Raw genomic sequence first — 22,287 nt, 5'->3', positions numbered from 1 at the left:
CTGTCTTGTCTAAACTTCAGCTTAGATGACTTAGGGATTTTCACTAACCAGCTTAGCGATCCCAAACTCTAAGAATTCAACACTTATTTCGGGCATTTTATTTTCTCTCCTTCTCAACCCCATGCAGATAGGAGCTATATTTGGCCCTAATGGGCTAAAAGGTATCGGGTGTGTCACTACTCATCTCAGTAATCCTGAAAACTGTGGAATTGACGCTAATATCAGTTGGTTGTTTCCCACTATTTTTAAATGTTGTGCGACTCCAAAAACTACATACCCCTCTTCCCTTAAAAAGGAAATTTTCAAGGATGCTGAGGCACAGATCCGCTTATTTTAAATGAAGAATGTATATACCAAGTTTCATCTTCCTAAGTTCGTGAGATATTTTTCGTATAAATTTTGACTGCCGCTCCTTCTCTCTTCCGTAGAATGCGCATTTTAATCAAAGTGTAACATGATCAAATCTTAAGTAAATTATAATACACTTATGCATCGAAAGTCATCGAAATCGGTTCATCAATCTAGGAAGGGTTCACGGACAAACATCGTTACAGATTCCTATCTTATTAGCTGGACCGGTGAAGTGATCCTGTAATCCAGCTCCTTTGGAGGCGAGATAATATGAAGAACGGTCTATGTTGTCAGGATTGATCTTGCATAATGGTCTGTGTACCCTCTAACTGCCCCGGCTTCAACCTCTAGTCTTAGTTCGGAGCTTATGTTACAAGTACCTCCTGTTCTTCATAACCAAAGTGTTGTCTTAGAATATAAAAAAAACACACACAAAACTCCTACCTATTACTATAGTTATAGACTTCATACATGCACAAATGAGTTTCTTCATATTACTTTTTCTTTGTGAAGCAATAGATTTCACACTTTGCCCGTAAAATTTTCATTTTTATGCTGTGCTATTCTCAGTCTGCACCAGAGTTGATTTGTAAGGCGACATACGTGTGGGTATGCGCGTAAACAATAACTCACAATAAACAAGTAGACAGTCTGGCACCCTGTGTGCGTTGCCTCAAAGTGTTCTGAGCAGTAATGACAGCAAATATAGTATGCCTTTGACGACCAAACGATCTGTTTGGCTTCCTCCAGCCACCGCGCTTTGTAGTGAGCCAATCTCGATAGTGGATGCTCGATCCGAAATGTAATAAAGATATCTGTCATTCACCTTTTCGGTCTAAAGGGAAACCACTTTCTGAATATAATCAGTACATTCTTTCTCCTCGGTTAAAAATTTGAAATTTGAAAATGGCTTCCTCTTTAACGGAAAGTTTGTTCTAGAAATCAATGTTTTTCCCAATTATTTAAAATTTATCTACACTAGAATTCGAAGCTTAGCTTTAATTTGCATCGGGGTTGGGTGGTTTAAACGTTTTTTGAAAAACCAACTGGTTTAAACCAAAAAAAAAAAGCCTAAAATACTTTAAATCATATAAACTTCATGGTGACGTTCCCACATACCAAATCATCTGCATTAGTTTATTCACATTTTAATCATGCCTTCCAATGTTCAATTGTCGGTCGAACCACAACTCTTCTTCCAAGTGTAAATCAAATAGCGGTTCGGATGTCACTTTAAGCGAAAGTCTTCTCCGTGATAACCTTCGTATTACGTAAGGATGTTAAGCTTAAACCTATGAAACAAAATCAAATTATATATTTCTGCTCGCCTGAATGCCTGTTATTTTATAAAGCCAAGTTGCTAAATATATTGATAGAAATTGGCAAAATTTATCGACTACCTACTAGCTTCCAACATTATCTTGGATTGGACTTTAAGTTTTATTTTATTGAATGATGTCTACGTACTAAATTTGTAATATAATACCTCAGTTTTAGCGTACTGATTATGATACGTTGACCATAAAATTTTACATGCAAAGCAATAACGGGATTTTCCCGTTGTTGCTTTGCATTTAAAGTAATAACAGAATTTTCCCGGTGGCTGAGGCGGGAGTTTCCCGATTTACTGGACCACCCATCTTTATAATGAAACGGGACAGTTCCGATTCCCGAATAAGCGAATATACTATTGGTGTTGGGGTGATGTGGATGGAACTTCCATTCTGCTGTTCCAAGTCCAAATGGAGGACAATTTCTCTCGGATGTAAGCCGAGAAGCGGTTTGGATTCCGCTTTAAACTTATGTGACCCCTTCCAGCATAACCCTGTTGTTGCATAATAACATAAAACGTCATGAACATAAGCACGTCATGAAGTCCTTGTTGTAACCAGTGCGGAAGGTTTGAAAGCTACTTTCTCTAATTTAAGAGTATTTAATCCATGCATTTACCTCATTACTTTATAAAATCTTCAGATACAACTTTCCTCTCTTTGGTGTAGTTGAATAGCAAATTTGTATTATTTTATTTATTTAATTATTTCTTGCATTGTTCACTTTATGTATTACAATGTTAAAAAGTATGAATGAAAAGTCATCAATATAACTTCTTGAATTTTTTTACCAATGCTGTTGGCTATGGAATGGCTTAATGGTAAACTTTAATCTTGATTTAACTGAAACTGAATTGTTTTCAATGTTAAAGTAAGTGCCTTTTCACACACACATGGAATTATTAATATACACTACCTTAATTGATACAAATCGAAATTACAGGGTGTGATTGAAAAGTACCGGAACTTTTCCCGCCGCGCGGCTCCCTGGCGTTCGAAAAATATGAGGGGTGGGGGGAAAATGTGCGCGGACCTTCCTCTTTCAAGCGGAACTTGGCCCAGTGCGCTGCGAGCAGCGGTTGAGAAAGCATCGCTGTCCGCGCGAACGTCGTTTTGGTCGTCGGTCAGGTTTTTTGAGCGCCGAAAATGGAGTCAAAGATTGACCAACGCTCGTAGCACCACGTTTCATCTCGGGGTCGTACTCGTAGCACTATGTTTCATCACTGATCACACTGTCTAATAACTCTTCGTCGGCTTCCACACAATCCAGCACTTCACGACTCATTTTCACTCGCAGTTCTTTTTGCTCCTCGGTCAACACCTTGGGGACCAGTTTGGCGCACACCTTCCGCATGTTCAATTCTTCAGTCACAATTTTTTGCACTGCATAGTATGTCAAATTAAGTTCTTCGCTGATCTCCCGGAGGGTTGTCCGACGGTTCAGGTTCAGGTATTCGCGAACTCGGTCGACGTTTTCATCGATTTTCGACGTCGACGGCCTCCCAGAGCGTGGTTCGTCATCGGCGTCCTCCCGGCCTTCCCTGAAGGCCTTGTGCCACTCAAAGATCCGAGTACGGGACATCACATCTTCCCCAAAGGCTTCCTTGAGCAGGTCCTGGGTCTCGGTGAACGTCTTTTTTAGTTTGACACAAAACTTGATGGCGTAGCGTTGGTTAATCTTTGACTCCATTTTCGCCGCTCAAAAAACGTGACCGACGACCAAAACGACGTTCGCGCGGACAGCGATGCTTTCTCAACCGCTGCTCGCAGCGCACTGGGCTAAGTTCCGCTTGAAAGAGGAAGGTCCCGCGCACATTTTCCCCCACCCCTCACATTTTTCGAACGCCAGGGAGCCGTGCGGCGGGAAAAGTTCCGGTACTTTTCAATCACACCCTGTATTCTTTTTGAGAACCACACAAGTGAACTAGCTCTTCAGTATCATTCTACACGGTTAGCGTCCTTGCTTCAATACGGAAGGCCAGTTTTGATCCAGGATGAACGTCACACTGGAGATTTTCGTTTATATATCCACATTGTGAAACGAAAACGTATATTCCAAATAAACAAAAAATATTTAACTCTCTAACTACATATTGCTTTTCTATGTAGATTCTAACCTGTAAATGCTTTATAGTATTGCTGTCACTAGACTAGGAAGGGCTGGAAATTATTTTGACAAACTGACAATGTATTTTGGATTACTAGCATGAAAATTAAATTAATTTCCAGTTACAGTTTCCTAATTGTTTGTCGTAACTAAGTTTTTCGGAATGCCTATATTGTACATGCGATCTATCTGAATGCAACGCATAAGATGACTTTCAATGCCTAAAATATGTAACTTATCAAATCTTCTTTTGCTTTGTTAGAGCGATCGGAACATTTTGGATTCAACAAACGTCTCAGTACGGACCGACGGGTGTTGCGCAGCAAGACAACCGAAATATGGTTGTCTTACTGCAACTGAGCGCATCTAGGTAAGCAATTTCTAACTTTCATGCATGAAAGTACATACATGATGCAAATCAGGCTTGACAAAACCATGTTTTTCTTGAAAAAAAGATTTTTTTTTTGTTTAAATAATTTGCTCCATGTATCTATATTACATATAGACAGAAATAAGTTTGTTTCGCCTTGGCGTTATTATGCAACAACAGGGTTATGCTGGAAGGGGTCACATAAGTTTAAAGCGGAATCCAAACCGCTTCTCGGCTTACATCCGAGAGAAATTGTCCTCCATTTGGACTTGGAACAGCAGAATGGAAGTTCCATCCACATCACCCCAACACCAATAGTATATTCGCTTATTCGGGAATCGGAACTGTCCCGTTTCATTATAAAGATGGGTGGTCCGGTAAATCGGGAAACTCCCGCCTCAGCCACCGGGAAAATCCTGTTATTACTTTAAATGCAAAGCAACAACGGGAAAATCCCGTTATTGCTTTGCATGTAAAATTTTATGGTCACCGGTTTCGGTTTTCACAAAAGCTTTTATCCAGTGTAAGTATTTACTGTGCATTTTTTAGTATTGTGTGATAATGTTTTGAGGATATTCTGGTAGACAAAGTTTGGAACATCCACAACAGGAAGTTTATGAAAAGAAAATCGGAGTGTTGGTAACACGACACAATAACATATTCATTGTATCATGCTGATAGTTCATTAAACTTGCGTTTCTCTGATAATACCGCACAAAAGCAAAGTTTATTATTCTCGCTGCAAAGGACAATGTTAGGAAATCAATTTTTACCTTGAGATTTGCATATTTTAGTACACGCAGAAGGTCTGTCGAATGTCATCTTGACATATCTAGATGAATTTGTAAGTTCCCCTAGGTTCGTTCTTCTTCAGGCCCTTTTCAGTGTTCTGGTATTGGATTGAGATGTTGTACTCGTCATCAGCTTGCTTGGACCATCTTATACATAATGGAATCTCATCCGATAAAAACGGGGACAAACAGCGATCAAAAGCAACTGAAATCGTCATTTAACAAGATCTCATGATCCAGAATGATAGCAAAGAACATTATAGTACAGTCCAAAATGCTATCCTGATTCGTGACAGTTGTCATAGTTCTATGGATAAAGATTGATTCCTTGATCGATTATAGCACTACTTCAAGAAAGGACTGAACATCTCTTAGTTAATACAGCTGTACGATGTACCTAGTTCGTGTAGTGTGATCCAGTTGTCGCCATACACATGTGTGACCACAATCGGGTCACAAACATGGCGATCATTGATCAATGAGGAACATAGGGGCCATTTCATTATCAGCGGTTTTCAGCGCAAAGATGTACGACATTTCCAGTTTAGAGAAGGAGTTCTCCAGGCATGCACAACCGAATATTGAAGATATTGCGAATGGTCTGCAGAATACGCACATTTTGTTCTTAATGTCTCATTTCGGAATTCAATTGGATACTTGGACAAACCAGAAACGTGAGGATAGCAATCCTATGGACGAACAGACGACGTAAATGACGAAACCGAGACAATAGATTTGGTCTTCCGGTAACATTAATAAATCTTATACATCCAAATACAGTCTCATTTACACGTTAAGGAACTTCTCTGTAGAAAAACACTATGAGTTGAGTTTACTAGCCCGTCAGTGGCAGAAGGTGGTACCAATAACCCTACATTGCGCTACAACATGCGCCTGTTCAATCCTTCTCCCGTATAGTTCGACAGTTGGATTTGGAGTGTTTCGAACTCTTTATGTACACACACACACACACACACACACACATATATATATATATATATATATATATATATATATATATATATATATATATATATATATATATATATGTGTGTGTGTGTGTGTGTGTGTGTGTGTTAGCAAATGGCAGGCGGAGACCGCAGCGCCGGACTGTTGATGGTGTTGGGTTAGAACAAACTCCGTACAGCGTGAGGAGTGGTAGAACGGTAATGTACAGCGAACTGAGCAGACGGTGATAATGTGAAAGGAAGATCTCTCTGGTTTCTAAAGAGAGCAAATTATTGGCGCTCGGTTGTATAGTACGAGCGTGACGAAAGTGGCAATGTGTTCGGCGTGTTCAGTGTCCAAGGTAATAACGGCCTACAAATCTCATGGCAAAACGATGTCTAGGAGGAGGAACAATGGTCGGAAAAAAATCCTCAGGGAGAGTTCCCATTCTTAGAATCGTTGTGCTTCTGCGGTTCCCCACAGGTTGTGTTGCCAATCACAGTCCACCGCGAATCCATCATGACAAGGACATATAGGGTCCGGTAGTATGGGCATAACCCCTGATAGGGGACCATAACGCTTTAGCACATGCCAATGATACCACAAATATACAACATAAGCCACTGATGACTAAACATTTGTGATATGGTCGGATGAGTCAGTGTTCTTTTTATTTCACTTATTTGTGACGGACGCCCAAAGGAGCGTGTTGTGAAATATGGCGGCGGCTCTGTCATGCTGTGGACCGTTGGCTTTCAGTTGATCTTGTACTGACGCTTACCGGTCTTCTAGCGCCATGTAATTGTGTAGCCATTGTATTAGACCATGTGCATCCTATGGTCGAGATGTTATGTCTTGGCAATGACGCCATATTCAGGATGATAAAGCACCCGTTTACACAGTTCGAGCTGTTGCGATATGGTTCGAGGAACATCGGGATGAAGTTTATCACTTCCCTTGAAGGTCCGATCCCCGGAACTGTAAATAGATATCTGTGGTCCGTTTTGGAGACGCTTATCCGGCACAGATTTCCCCGTACATTCTTTCTCACGGAACTAAGAGATGCCCTCACGCGGAGTGGTGTAATATTCCACTTTCTAACATTCACGACTGTATGAATCCATCGCACGTCGCATCATAACTGCTCTTAGAGCGAAGACTAGTGTCTATGCATATATGTGTACATACAGAAGATAAGAGAGTACGCCATAAACGTATTGTCAGATAGGAGAAAGAGAGGGGAAAAAAGAAACGAGAGTAATAGATAGGCATGATATCGATATCCAAAATGAGGAGATGGTCCTTGTACAAGTTAAAAGTGGAAAAGATTTAGCGGAAAAGTTTTATTTCCTTCCACTAAACTCTCTATTTTGAATCTGATAATGCTCTCTCTTTGCATCAAAATGGTGATCAATTGAATGTTTCATATCTTGTTCCTTTCTATGTATTTTTTCTTCTCCTATCTCATGAAGCATTTAGCGAAAATAGCTAATAGTGACCTTACTTGTTATATGATATTGTTTTTACAATTTTCTGATAAGCATATATTTATAAATTACAGAACAGGAGGAAATAGGAGGTTAGGAGTTGAATGTGGTTAACATGGATACAGTTTCTTTCTACCATAGTCATATATATAAATGAATATTCATAGTTCTCTATTATAATTCAAACAAATTGAAACAATCTTAATGAATATTAATATATTAAAACAACCTATTTTTCCCACAATTTATGTTTATCGGTATGTATTTAGAAAAGCCCCTCGTGGTCGCGTTTAATTCAATCAGCGCAAGACTGACTCTGGAAAGTAATCTGTGGTAACTGTAGCGAGAAAGAGGGATAGAAAGAGAGAAAAAAGCATTTAAAAAATTTAAGCTTCACCCATCTTCCACTACTAGTTCGTTTTTAATTTTTCTTTTTATTTCTAATTTTTATTACTTTTTTCATATTTTAATTTTATTATTTAGATACTCAAATACGCTTATAAATGATTTTCTCGTATTTTTCTTTACTCTTAACTACGATTTCTAGTAGAAGAAATTAAATATTTTAATTTCTAAGCAAATCTACAGATTAGCGCACACATGCACAAAGAACGTTATTCCCAACCGAAGTGGCTCCGTACTAGGATATGCACACAGCTGAAATTCATCAGGTTATAGAGGGCGAAAGCATCAATCTAATAATCATGTAATGAAAAATTGTGTAATAGGTAGTTACAAAAGGGATCATTAGTTAAATAGTGAAGTGGAACGTTTTTAAAACAAGTTTCCGTGATGTTTATATGACAGCATGGCTAGTAGACCAATCATGGCAATGTATTTTTGGCGCGGATCCCGTCATTCAGTTAACCACCATACAAATGCAAACTTTTCACCTCTCTTAGTATGCAGATAAGATTATGCCAGTCAGCGACAAATGAGCGACTGTCCTTGGTATTGTTGAAGGTCCATTTATTGATCGCATACCGCTGTTTTTTAGATCTTCGAAATTGTAAGGTGTAGAACCTTGAAATTTTCTATAAATATTTTCCTTGCATCTTTGATTTCTGGCGTTCACTAGATATTCAAAACTATAAAAAGTAGAACCTTGAACTTTTTAGTAAATATTCTCCGAATACTCTTGACTGTAAATAAGACGAATTTCGGGAATTGCGTTTTCTAGGCTAGATGGTACGGTTTTCAGTGACTTTTTTTTTTCGTTCGTCAGATATACAAACTGTAAGGTGTACAGCAATCGCATCAGGGGGCCGTGGTACAACCCACGTGGAGAGCACCGACCTCGAGAGTGAGTGGCTGTTCTGGGAAGCGGGCTGGGTGGCGTTCTGGTTACCGCATCGGTACGGTATGCCGAAGGTCCCGGGTTCGAGTTCCGGTCCAGTCAGTCACTTTTTCACTCTTTGTGCGTTAATGTGGTATTAGATTAAGATTTTCCTGTTTGCTTTTATTTAAATATTTCTATTTATTTATTTATAAATTAAAAGTTTCATCGATGTCACGGCATGTTCTCAAGTTTCTCTTTGTCATATACTTTTCTTTCTTTCTTTCACATAACATGCTGAATATTAATCACTTATCACAATTACTTGTTTAAGAGACGAAGAATACACAAATGAAACATAGACAAAGTTGATGATGCTTTTAATTTTCAGTGTACGTATAGTAGCATGTTCACCCCGTACACACAACAAAGACGCAGATATATAGAACTATAAATGATTTCGCACAGAATTAAGAGCTCCCTCATAGCTAAATGATTAGTGTACGCGCCTTTAGCACCGAAGACCCGGGTCCGATTTCCGGCGGGAGTTTATGTGGTTCGGATCTCAGGTAAGCTATAAGTTCACTTCTCACACAGCTTTGGTACTAAAAGGGACGCTAAACCTCAATCCAACCAACTATTAATTACTCTAACGATGCTTCAGTTCATGCCCACACTGCATTTCGCACACCTCGTAGCGCTTCCAAAAGCGAGATCCCTTGTGAGTATATCTTAGTGTTCTTGCTGTTAGTGTGAGAAACCAGAATTCAATTTCGGTGGGAGCTCATATTCGGATCTCTCATTAAACTTTAGGACCATGTCTGATATAACGTTTGACTGAAGAAGAACGTAAAATTGCAAGCAAATGACCTGATGTGAGGTAAACCAAAGCCTCTATGAGCTGCTGTTCATCGATTCAAAGAAATGAGGGTATCAGCGGGATATTGGGAGACCAACCAAGTAAGTGTATACCAAATGAAACGTTGCATATTGTGATCATAGCACTAATGGTATTCGGTTTGATGATGTCACACAGAAGAGTACTTCGACAATTCCCATGGATGTTTATTCCTAATGGTTGTGTGAAGAGCACTGAGTAAATCACTTCTGTAGCTGTTCAGCTTTACTCATAAAACATTCTATATATTACATGCTACTGTTCCACATATGTCAGGCACACTGATAAATGTGTACAATACTCTGCAACAGCATTCGCTTGGACAGTAACGCCGCGATCTCCTCTCACTGTTTTGAAAATAATAATTGCCAGTTACAGCATTTGTATAGTTCGTTTAAAGATGTTTTATGTGGTGATGCATTCCTTCATTTCGCTTTGCTTATTTGTAATTAAGTGTTGGTGAATATTAATCATGTAATTATATTGAATAAATATAATTTTGAATAATTAACATTCGATTTATATATATTTTTATTTTTCAGATTGCCTTCCATCAAAGAAATAAAAATATGATGTCTAGTGCATCTTCGTATTGCTTGGAGTGTGTTTTACAAAGTGTTAAATTTCAAAGAACCTCAGGTACTATTTTGAGCACTGCTCTTAAAAGTCGCGTTGTACCAAATTGCTATAAGGTTAGTAAAACATGGTTACAAAGTCGATCTTATGTTCGACGTGTGAGAGCGGTTCCATTTGAAAGCCCAAGTGAGTCCAATGTTGACAATGATTTTAACCAGAAGAAAGGTGAAAGTGTGAAGGAACTGTTGGACAATGCAGCAACATTTGAAAACATCAAACCAGAAAGCGAGGTAGAAGAGTGGAGCACTTTGCCATATCCCGAGGGAGCACATTGGAAGCGAAATCAGGCGAGACATGCAGTAAGGCCGAAAGTGGACCCAAAAGAAACATCCATCTTACTTTTCCCTGGACAGGGAAGTCAGTTTGTTGGAATGGGAAAGAATTTACTAAAATTTCCAGTTGCACAAGAATTATATCAGGTTGCAAATAAAATTTTAGAGTATGATTTGCTAGAGTTATGCTTAAATGGGCCAAAAGAGAAACTTGACAAAACCATCCATTGTCAACCAGCCATTTTTGTGACTTCATTAGCAGCCGTTGAGAAGTTGAAGGAAGAAAGACCAAATGCAATAAATGATTGTATGGCTACAGCTGGCTTCAGTGTTGGGGAAATTACAGCATTGGTGTTTGCTGGTGCATTGTCATTTGAAGATGGTTAGTGTTATTTTCATGTTCAACCTGAAAACATTTTCTAGAATATAGTAAAACGAAAATAAAAGCTTTTATCACCTTTTGTTGCGTTGATTCTAGTAGACGTATCAGATATAAATGGTAGTGGCGGTTACGAATAATTATTTTCACAACTTATTTATGTTGTAAATTTTAGATTCATGTTTAAAAAAAGAAGATAATGTTGAAAATTCACTTGTTCTCAAGAATAGGCTAAACTGTCAATGTTCGGAGGAAAATTGATGGACGAAACGACCAATTAAAGAATCAATGCAACAAGAGGTAATAAAAAAAAAAATATTTTTATATAGTAACAAGGTGACTATATGCCGAAATCTATTGTTCTTACTTGAATTCTTTCTATTTGGTCTAGGAATTAATTCGTGCGGTTTTTAATAAAAATTGAAGCTTTATTTCAAAAACAAAGTAAATGAATACGTTAACAAAAATATTGTCCATCGTTAGCCACTACTTTCTCCCATCTTTCAGGCAATTTACGGATTCCGTGTCGAAAGAATTCCTCATCTTTTGACGCAATCTAATCAAAGATCCATTTTTCGATATTTTCTGAAGAAGTGAACCGCTGTCCAATCAAATCGTTATTCATGCAATCGATCAAGTAGTAGTCAGACGGAGCAGTGTCTGGTGAATATCGCGGGTGGAGTAACACTTTCCATCCGACATTTTCCAAATAGGTTTTGACCGGTTTTGCGACATGTGGTCGAGCGTTATCATCTTGATAAATAAGTTTATTATGCCTGTTATTCCATTCTGGTCGTTTTCAGGCCAGAGCTTGCTTCAAACGCATTAATTGTTGTCGATAGCGGTGTCCATTAATAGTTTCACCAAGTTTCAGAAGTTCATAGTACACCACACGTTTCAAATCCCACCATATATACAGCATAATCTTTGCACAATGAATATCTCGTTTCGGTTGTGAAGGACCTGGTTCACCTTACTTCACCCAGGCCTTTTTTCGTTTAGGATTCTCGTAATGAATCCACTTCTCATCACCAGTTACAATTCGATGCAAAAATCCCTTCCTTTTCTGTCTTTGAAGCAGCAATTCGCAAACGGTTTTTCTTCTTTCAACGTCTTTCTTTTCAATTTATGTGAAACCCAATAAGACATCTTTTGAATCATTTCTATGGCTTTGAGACATTTGGAAACTGTTGTTTGCTCAACTCCAAATGCTTCTGCAAGTTCGTCCTGCGTTTGACACGAATCCTTATCAAGCAATGCTCTCAATTCTTCATCTTCAAATTCTTTTGGCTGTCCAAATTGCTTTTGGTCTTCCAAGCTGAAATCACCACCTTTAAACCGTGCAAACCACTTCTGACACGTTCGCTCAGCTAGAGCATGGTCACCAAACACTTCCACTAAAATATGATGACTTGCGGTAGCACTTTTCTTCATGTTAAAGCAATGAAGAATAACTCCCCGCAAAAACACTTTATCAGGCACAAAATGCGCCATTTTCAGTTGAAGAAAAAATGTTGTTGTTTCCGCTTCAAGCAACTGACATATACTAAACAAGATGCTCAATGACAGTAGTTTTCAACGCATGTGTGGATCAACGAAACTATGGGACAATAAGCTAGTTACGCCATCTTTTGTAAAACCGCACGAATTAATTCCTAGACCAAATACAAATCAGCTCACATCGGTGTTTCCATTGTATTCTATACGAAACTTTATTATTATTATTATTATTATTATTATTATTATTATTATTATTATTATTATTATTATTATTGTTATTATTATTATTATTATTAATTGAAAGTTACCATTGTTTTCCCTCATGCCCTTCCTATCTACAAGTTGTATAAAACAAATCTGTAACATCTTATAGCTGAATATATATATTAGAAGCAAGTGTTTATATATAATCACAGTAAAAATAATGATAATAATGAACTGTGATCTAGAACCTCGTGAACAGTTATGATCAATTATTCCACCCACATGTATGATGATAGATAGTCAGCGCATCGACTTCCGTCTCTATTATTTCTGGTTTTCTCAATCCACTACCTAGAAGAAATCAAGTAGCTCCCCGCTGGGCCAGCGCTGAAAATCTTTTAGACTTTATCGCAACTCGAACCCGAGATCACATGCAAAAGCAAGATGTAGTCCTCACTAGCAATGTTGCTTTCAGAAACAGTTCGGAGGGGGGGGGGGGGGCACTGCTGATACTATTCTATTTATTATTAAATTATTGACGTATTATTTTGGTCTCCGCGGGGGGGGGGCAATGCTCCCCCAAAAACATGTCTAGAAGAAACACTGCTCACAAGAGCAATCGTACACGTTAAAAGTAAGTTCGCACCTAAAATGCTCTCTAAGAGGCAGAACTGTTGTGCCCAACTTACTACTGAAAAGCTATGCAGTGTAATATATATCAAGTAAATAAACAATGTTTTTCTCACAAAATAATTAAAATGAAGAAGTTGATACGATAAAAAAGAAATTAAAGTATTCCATTCAAATAATTGTTGTATAAATGTAGCCCTTGGAAATAGGTTCATACACATATAATATTAGTTTTTAATTTAAAGTAGCTCGTTAATTGATCAGGAATTTTGTTTAATGGTCTGAAAAGTTAGTATAAATACTGATATGCGCGAGGAAACAACATTCAAGAATTTAAAAGAAATCTGAACATTGTATATTTTCGCAAGAACTGGTGAGTGGTATCACATACCATAATGCAATTGTAGACCCAATTTTTCTTTTGGTAATGGGAAACATAAAGAAGACAAAGACAGGATTGAGTTTAATAATAAATGAAAACTGCATGGAGGCAACGTTCTAGTAGGTTACGACTAATCAAAACATAAATATTATTTCTTTAAAATTTTTATGCATTATTTTAAATAGTGATTTTTCTTTTAGAGGAGAGAAAAGAAATTAATGTGTTACGGATTGCACATTGTATTGCAATACATGACTATCTCATGTAAACACGTCACTTTCAGCGGGACCTCGGTAGCTAAGTGGTAGAGCGTCACCTCTGATGCATAGGGTCCCTGCTTCGATCCCAGCTCGCGTCAAGTGAACCTTGTGGTGGACAAAAACCATTTGCGTGGGTTTTCTCGAGGATCTCCCTTTCCTCCAACTTTTCATTCCACCATTTCATACATTTCTCATCATCACCGTCTTCTTTAGCCTACCCGTAATAAACGTGGGACGTAAAACTGGATTTTTTTTTACGTCGCTTTCAACAAGTATAGACTATATTATATATTTGGTTCTTCGATGCTTTTTATATGAAAGATGAAAATGAAAATGTAAGGTACTTACGGTTTCTTGAAAGATACTTAAATAGCAAAAGGAGAGAAGCAATAATTTTTTGTTCTGAAGAAACTGACTTTTTTTTTTTTTTTTTTTTTTAAATCATTAACATCTGAATTTTATTTTCTAGTTTTGGTTGATGATAATATTAAATTTAGAAAGGGCTTATTGCTGGTTTTCTGTCTCTTAATTCTGTTCCGTAAAACATAAGTACCGTATACAGTAGGACTCGATGAACCGAGGTTCGGTGATCGCGAAACTGCACTACGTTATTTTCTTTAGAATTTCCTGCCGATGAGCGACGAGGAACTGATGAATCACTCACTGCAGTAAATGGTCTACCAGTAAAATAAAAATTAGATATTTTTTTCTGTTGGTATTTGCCATTAAGTTCATTAAAAAAAAATTAAATAATAATGTGATACAGGATTCACACTGAAAGTGTGATACTGATTTCCATGACTAAATAAGTATATTTTCCCTAATCTATAACACTGCGAACTCATTTGTGGGTTAGTTTTAGAAGAAAAAAAATACATTTTCTAATTGGTCTCCACCATTCCCATAGCCGTGTAATGCTGTCCTTATTATTTTTTAAATACTCGTACAATATAAGCTTATATTCTTACTGTAATTACTAGGGCCCGGAAGTTGAGTTTGCCCGAAGACGAGGCTCAACATAATATACAGATATACAGGGGGCCCAGAAGTAGGTATGCAGTCCCGTACTGATCAGCTCACTGTATTTTATAGCATTTCTTATTGTTTTCAAACAGGTAGACCTAGTTTCTTTATTGTTTTTTTCTTAACCTCTTTTTACTTATAACTTAAACCCGGAAAAGTCGAAGCAAATAAATGCATAAACTAGAATGTTATACTTAATCAATGCAGGGATGTATACCTACTTTTGGGCCACCCTATATATTTATTTCGGATCATTGTAGGCTAGAAAATGGTGGATTTTATTTGTCCTTTTATGCTTTTTCGGAATTTTTTGTTTATTGGTCTTTTTTAAGCTTTTAATCGGTCTTAACGTCTTTTTTTGCCCTTCATCTTTCAACAATAAATTTACTGGTCATTAACTCGAATCACCACCACCTCTTAAACATTTTTTTCTTTAGTAAAGAAAATTCAAAAGATAAGACATTCTTCAACGACTGGACTGATAAGACCAGATCTGCAACAATCACAAGTCAGATAAGGAGGTGTAACAGTGTCCTCCAGCAAGGGGGAGAAGTAAGAGGGGATAGTTTTCTTATTTTAGTTTGTATTTCAGTTTGCGGAAGAAGGACAGACCGTTAACCTACCAGAAGCTTGTATTTCTTGAGCATGATATCCATTAAATATATAGTTCTAATTAAATTGGGTCATGTTTTTACGTCCGTTTTTCCATTTTTTAGGTCCTTTTTTTAGATACAGTATATTTAGGTCTTTTTATAGGTCCTTTTTTTTTTTTTTTTTTTTTTTTTTTTTTTTTTTTTTTTTTTTGCAATTTTTAGGTCTTCAAGTTCCGAGCCCTATTAATTACTTTCTATATACTAAAATGCTAGATTTGTGTATTTGTCTCCAATCCTTTCAACAATCAGATCTCGAAAACGAGAAGTGCTAGAAACGTGCGGTTTTCGTGGTCTTTTCCAAATTTTGTGTAGATTGTCCAGTTCTAATTGAATATTTAAAAAACATGACCATTATTTCTTTATTACATTTTTTAGAGGTACACTGGAAGTGTTGATTTTTTTTTTTAAAAAAAAAGAAAAAATCATACCCTATGCATTATACATTCCAATACAATATAGTTGTATATATTTTTATTTTTATTGATTTTTTTATTTTGATCTCTAGAATTGTAATGATGATCTTACGCTTCATCTTCATTTAGTGTTAGACTGAAAGTGGATGCTTCATATATATAAATAGATGGAACTGTTAATATCTTTAACTTTTTAAAATGCGATTTGCAGCTTGTAGTGTAAGTTTGCAATGGTACGGATGGCCTGTTTTGTTTAATAAATATAGATTTGCTTTCAGTTGCGTTACCCCAAAACAGGATGCCATACTTTATGATAGGGTATATGGATCCATAGTAAATTTGTATTAAGCCTTTTAGAGTTAAAGTATCTTTTAACACTCTTAGGGCATATAGTCTTGGATTTAGTTTATGTATAGTTGTTTCAACATGACTACTCCATCTGAAGTGCTCATCTATTATAATACCTAAAAATTTTGTTTCGTTGACTAGCAGTATGGATGGGTCGTTTAGATTTATTGTGGATTTATTAGTATTTTTAGCATGTGCTGAGTGGAAAAGTGTATATTGTGTTTTCGTATTGTTTAAAACCAACTGATTAACTTACTATCAAACCAAAAGGGAAGTTTTTTTTTGTTATGTCATGTACATTGTTAACAAGAGATTTTGTATCTTTACCTTTGATAATCACTGAAGTATCGTCAGCATAGAGTTGCTAGGTAGATCGTTTATATATAGTAGGAACAGGGGTGGACCTAGAACCGAGCCTTGTGACACTTCATATTTTGTTTCTCGATAAGTCGATTTGTGTTTCATTTGAGTATTACCTGTATTTCTTATAATTTCGACTGATTGCTTCCTATTTTCTAAATAATTTGAGTTTCCACGTATGCCGTAATGTTCTAGTTTTTTTCAGTAGAATATCACGGTTTATTACATCAAATGCTTTACTCAGATCGTAAACAATACCGAGTACTAAAAAGTTTTCATTTATTCCTTTTAGTATGTGGTCTATTAAGCTATAGGTAGCGGTTTGGGTGCTTTTGTTGGGCACAAAGCTGTGTTGCTCGTTTGTTATAATATTCTGGCGTATGATAAAGTCCAATAGTCTGCTCTTTATTAGGTGTTTAAATATTTTACTGAAAGCAGGTAGCAGCGAGATGAGTCTGTAATTTTCGACGGATGTGGTGTCTCCCTTCTTGTATATTGGTCTTACTTGAGCTATTTTAAGAGCATCAGGAAAGACTCCATTTATTAAGCACTGATTAAATAAATACGTTAGATGTGGTGTCAATGACTCTTTACATAGTTTTATTATTTTTGTCGATATTTCGTCATTTGTTGACTTATTTTCCTGCAATAGACTAATTTGATGCAATACCTCGTTTTCTAATATTGGTGTGAGAAATATACTGTAAACAGAACGCGGTATCCCGTTTGCTAACAGTTTAATGGCTGCATCGGATTCTCTTATTTTTACTAGCTTCTCAGCTGTTTCCGTAAAATTCGTTAAATTCGTCATATTTTTTCAATAGGTTCCTCTATTATTGTATCATCAATTATTAACTTTTTAATATTGCTCACTTTTGTATCTTTTATGTGTATGTGATCTCTGACAGCTTGCCAGAAAGACTTGGTTTTATTCCTAGAATGAGTAATGATATTGGTGTAGTGTGCCTGTTTAATGTTTCTAATTAATGCTTTATAGAATTTAATAAAAATTTTTATTTCGATTTTTCTATAAGGTGAAACATTTTTTTCTTTTAGTAATTTTTGTTTTAGTTTACTGTATTCTGTAATTTCCTGCGTTATCCAACTTCTATGCGCTGTTTTCTTTACTGTACGCTTTGTTTTTGGAAATGATTTATAAAAGCTATTGTTGAGCATAGTAAGAAAGTAGCAAAATTTGTCTTCTATCCCATGTTTTTCATACATGGCATTCCAATGTGCGTTTCTTAGAAAATCAAGAAATGTATTTATATTTTTTTGTGGTTTAGTATTCTAGTTTCTATTTTTACGTTATTGTTTGTGTGATTGTACTCCAAGCCTATGTGTAACAATTGGCAAGTGTGGTCTGAGAGTTCATCAATGATTTCATATTTTATGTAATCTGCATGTAAATTAATTACCGCATTGTCTTTTGCTATTTTTGAATGAGGAGTTATTCGAGTTGGTTTTCTGATTTTATATAATTTATGTTGTATGAGTTTATTAAGGAGATTACTTCCCTTCTTTCGTTCGTGTTTATTAAAAAATCATTGTTGAAGTCTCTGCAAATTAAGATATGTTTTTCATGTGTTTTTCGTATTTTATCTAATAAGATATTTAGGTGGGTAAAAAAATGTGTAGTTGTGTCTTGTGGGCTTCTATAAATTGCTACAATAATTAAATTGAGTTTTTCCAAAAAAGCTGGTGCTCTCGAATTCAAATTCTATGGAAACATTACATTATTCCGTTAATTCTTTAGCGTTGCCTAGTTTAGCTGAATTTACTAGTATTAGAGAATCCCCCCTTTTTCTTTTACTTCTACAAAAACTACTTATTACATTATAATTACTAAAATTTATAGTATCTAGATTACCACGGGTACACCAGTGTTCCGTAAGACATAATTTCGGGATATGGTTTTATTGTGTTTAGTAATATTTCCAGTTGGGTTAGTTTTGAGACGAGTCCCTGTATATTGTGTATCAAGACACTGACAGTAGTATAGGGGTTGTATATATCTCAGGCGTTTGGTTCATGGCCAAATGATAATGAAAAACGTAGGATAACCATTTCTCCAGGCTAAGATAAATCTTTATTGCCCAATGGATACCATATATCACTGACATTATGACTAATTGTGTATGTAATGTCGTTGCTTATTACGTACTGCATGCAAGAAGAAAGAAAACTCTGATCATACATGAATTAAGAAACTCCAACCGGAAGTAGGCTCAAATCTTGCAGATGGTGCGAGATATTGAAAAAGTAATCGAAAAAATCTCCCCTTTGTGGTACCCCTTGCCGATTTTTATCAAGACGTCTTTCACTTGTCTCTGTAAAAGGACATGTACAGATGATGTGAGAAATGACAAGGAGATTCATGCTCATATGTGAATGATGCGCTGTGTAGAGAGCGCAGGTTCAGCTAGTTGTGAGTTGATTTTTTTGCATTTGGAATACAATAAAACACTGGTATCAAACAATAATTATAAATAACACAAACAAGTAAAAATATATCATAATTTGCCGCATCTCTTTGATTATCTACAACCAACAGCCGTAAGTTATTTTTTTCTTCTGTAGTATTTCAGTTTTTGATGCAGTTCTTTTTTCAAAGCGTACAAGGAGAACCTTTCGGTATTCCTTGGCTTTCTTGAGCTCTGAAGATAGTTTTTCTTTTCTTTTTCCAGTCCTTTTCTTATCTTCTTGGCATCCTTCATCCAATATTCTTGATTCTTTGATGTGTTCTTCATATCTTCCCTGACCAGCCAAATAAAATTCCCTAACTGTTCTATGAAGTATAGGAGATTTCACTGACTCGTTGTAATTTCTCAGACTTTCAAGGTCAGTGTGAATCCTGTACTGTCTGATAAACTGACAATTAAAAAACAATGTTTAAAATGATGAAAACGTAAATGATGCCCGAAGATAGGCTGATATGGCCAACGGGCGATGTGGAGACAAGTCTATTTCTTGACCGCGGCACGTGCAAGGGGTGTGGATGTAGTGCAACACCTTGAGTCTGCCTTTACATCCTAAGTATCCAGTTTACAGAGGCTGGGTCTCTTGGGAACAAAGGTAGAAGGAAATGTGTCCGACCCCACGAGGGATCGAACCTGAGGCATCCTCTAGACGCCTTACCGACTGTCATCGCAACTCTGACTTTTTCTTTTCTTTTTTTCTATTCATTCATTCATTTATACTTTTAATCCAAATCAAAACATGACCGTCCATTTCATCTGTGATTTCAGTTATTCATCCGTGGTAGCTAACGTTACTCCAGACAAGCAGTTCATACTGTATTTTCATTTATAAATGCCTTATTTTGATTTCTCTGTTCTAATTATATACAAAGCGAGAAAATGAAAAGTTGTTTCTTATATTCTTTGCCTTGTTGAATTGGAAAAGTAAACGGGTGACAATAATCCATATGTAATGGAGAAAATTGGCGTTTGTTCAGGGCGGATTAATTTAAATCAAACTGATTTAAATCACTTTATTTTTTAATAAAATTTAAATAAAATTCCGAAATAAATTAATTTAAAGTGAAAATAAGTATAATCCCGTTTCTGTTCTGTTTTGATTATGAAAGATAATAATCATAATACAATGAGACTAAAATGTATGTACAAAGATGATAATCATAATACAATGAGACTAAAATGTATGTACAGCACGGTATGAAAACGAGTGTCATGCAGATGATGATTAGGGAAAATCCCGTTTTGAACGGGTAACTGAGGAATCCTGCTTTCCTGTCTTCGTAACGTAGAGTTTTTAAATCGTTAACTATTCCAACGAGGAAATCACCATCGACATTTAAAACTAAAATTCTTTTGTGTACGCATCTTTTTGTTCCCAGATAATAGGGGCGTGTTTAGTGTGTTCCGATCCCCTCTCCGATTTTCTTTTTTTTTTAAAAAAAAAAAAAGATTTTATAACCAGGCGAAATTTATGTATTTTATAAGTATTTCGTGCCGCAAGCTAGTTCCGATTTTTTTTTTTTTTTTTTTTAAATATACCACTGCCAAATAGTAACTTATGCGAAAAAAGGGTCATGTTATTAAACGTTGCTGTACTTTTTCTGAAACTCTGGTGGAAAATGATTAGAAATTCAAGATCAGGACAGTTGTTTTGAAATATATACAGAGTGGCCCCAAAGTAGGTATACAATCCCGTACTGATCAACTCATTGCTTTTTATATCATTTCTTATTTGTTATCCATCAAGTAGACTTAGTTTCTTTATTATTTGTCCTTAGTGTATTTTTACTTATATCTTAAGCTCGGAACAGCCGAAGCAGAGAAACCTATAAGCTAGAATGTTATACTTGATCAATGCAGGGGTGTATACCTATCTTTAGGCCACCCTGTATGTATATATAAGTTGGAAATAATAATAGGTACATTTGTTCGAATTAATATAATATGTCTTTCTCCCGATAATACCATTTCTTATTCTAGGAGTAACTTAAGGAAAACTTTACTCGAACTGTAACGGTATTCACGAAGGTAACTGGTGAAAGTTAGTGGAAGTATTTTAAAGCTCTTAATGTGTAAGTAAGGCCTGCTATACACTGTAGGATAGGTCCTAAGAAATCTCTTATGATTTGTCCTAGAGTCAAAATCTCAACGTGGATGGCATCATATCGCATGTCATTCCCTATGTTCTGAACGATCCTATGAGATTTCTCTTGTTTACAGCACGCTCTATTTCGGAAAGAAAATTCGTAAGATTTCGATTTAAGCGACATCAGGTGAGAGGAGATGAAAACAAATAACTGATTAGGTATATTTTGCTAATTCTAATCGTGCGGGTTTACTTCCGGCGCACCACTCGAAATAATTGTTGAAAAGTTATAATTTGTCTCTTATTTCCTTCTTATTGTTTCCTAAATGATTTACGCTGAGCGACATGAAAATATCTCACATGGCATAGATAAAATTCAAGGGGGGCATCAAAAGGAATTGTTGAAATCTACACTTCTTTTACAATTTGCATACAAATACGGAGTCTGGATATATAGAATAAAAACTATGCTGTAAATAACACAAATCAATCTGTGATAGGTGGCCACTAAAAAGCACGAATGCTATCTAACCGAGTCAGCACAAGGCGAAGCCGAGGCCCGAGTGTTAGCGAGGATTACGTCCGAAGGAAGCAGGCACGTCAGCGAAGGTAGTGAAAAGGAGTGGGTTTTGGCAATGACACGAGTTTGAATAGCACTGTTCATGGTATGACGCTAATAGCGCTGTCCTTGAAAACATAGATTACAGCTTCTGTAAACTGTGCAGAAATACGCCGGTGGTGGAAAATAGTGTCACCGGTCATATTTCACATGCACTCACTTAGGTAAACGTATCGCAGAAGAGGTCCAGAAGTACGTAAAAATTTACAGGAGAAATGGAAGATGCAAGTACGTAAACCTAACACAACCTAACCAAATCTAACCTAATGATAGTAGACGAACTTAAACTAGCCTAATATTAATAAAATATGCGAAATTCTATCATTTTTTGAAAATTTTGCTTGACCCCTATACTAATATAATTAACATAACCTAACCTAACTATAACTAACTTGAACTAACCTAAATTAAACTAATGTGAACACAAACTACTGAAATTGTAACATTTCTTAGAAAAAGTAGTTGGACCCCTTCTGCTGAATA

The 22,287-nt window shown here is 36.3% G+C and overlaps 1 protein-coding gene across 1 annotated transcript in view; it reads left to right on the top strand.

The window, feature by feature from the left end:
• The window catches only part of beg (malonyl-CoA-acyl carrier protein transacylase beg), a 39,904-nt gene that overhangs the window by 11,317 nt on the left and 6,300 nt on the right, over positions 1–22,287 (top strand). The window contains exon 2 of the mRNA XM_081765490.1: positions 10,102–10,849. Coding sequence (XP_081621616.1) covers positions 10,102–10,849 — 748 coding nt within the window. The remainder of the gene's footprint in view (positions 1–10,101; positions 10,850–22,287) is intronic.

The sequence above is a fragment of the Thermobia domestica genome, chromosome 7, assembly GCF_964235325.1.
Source record: "Thermobia domestica chromosome 7, izTheDome1.hap1.1, whole genome shotgun sequence".
In the NCBI taxonomy this organism is placed as follows: domain Eukaryota; kingdom Metazoa; phylum Arthropoda; class Insecta; order Zygentoma; family Lepismatidae; genus Thermobia; species Thermobia domestica.
Note: the sequence above shows the minus strand (reverse complement) of the source record. Positions and strands in the feature narration are given on the sequence as shown.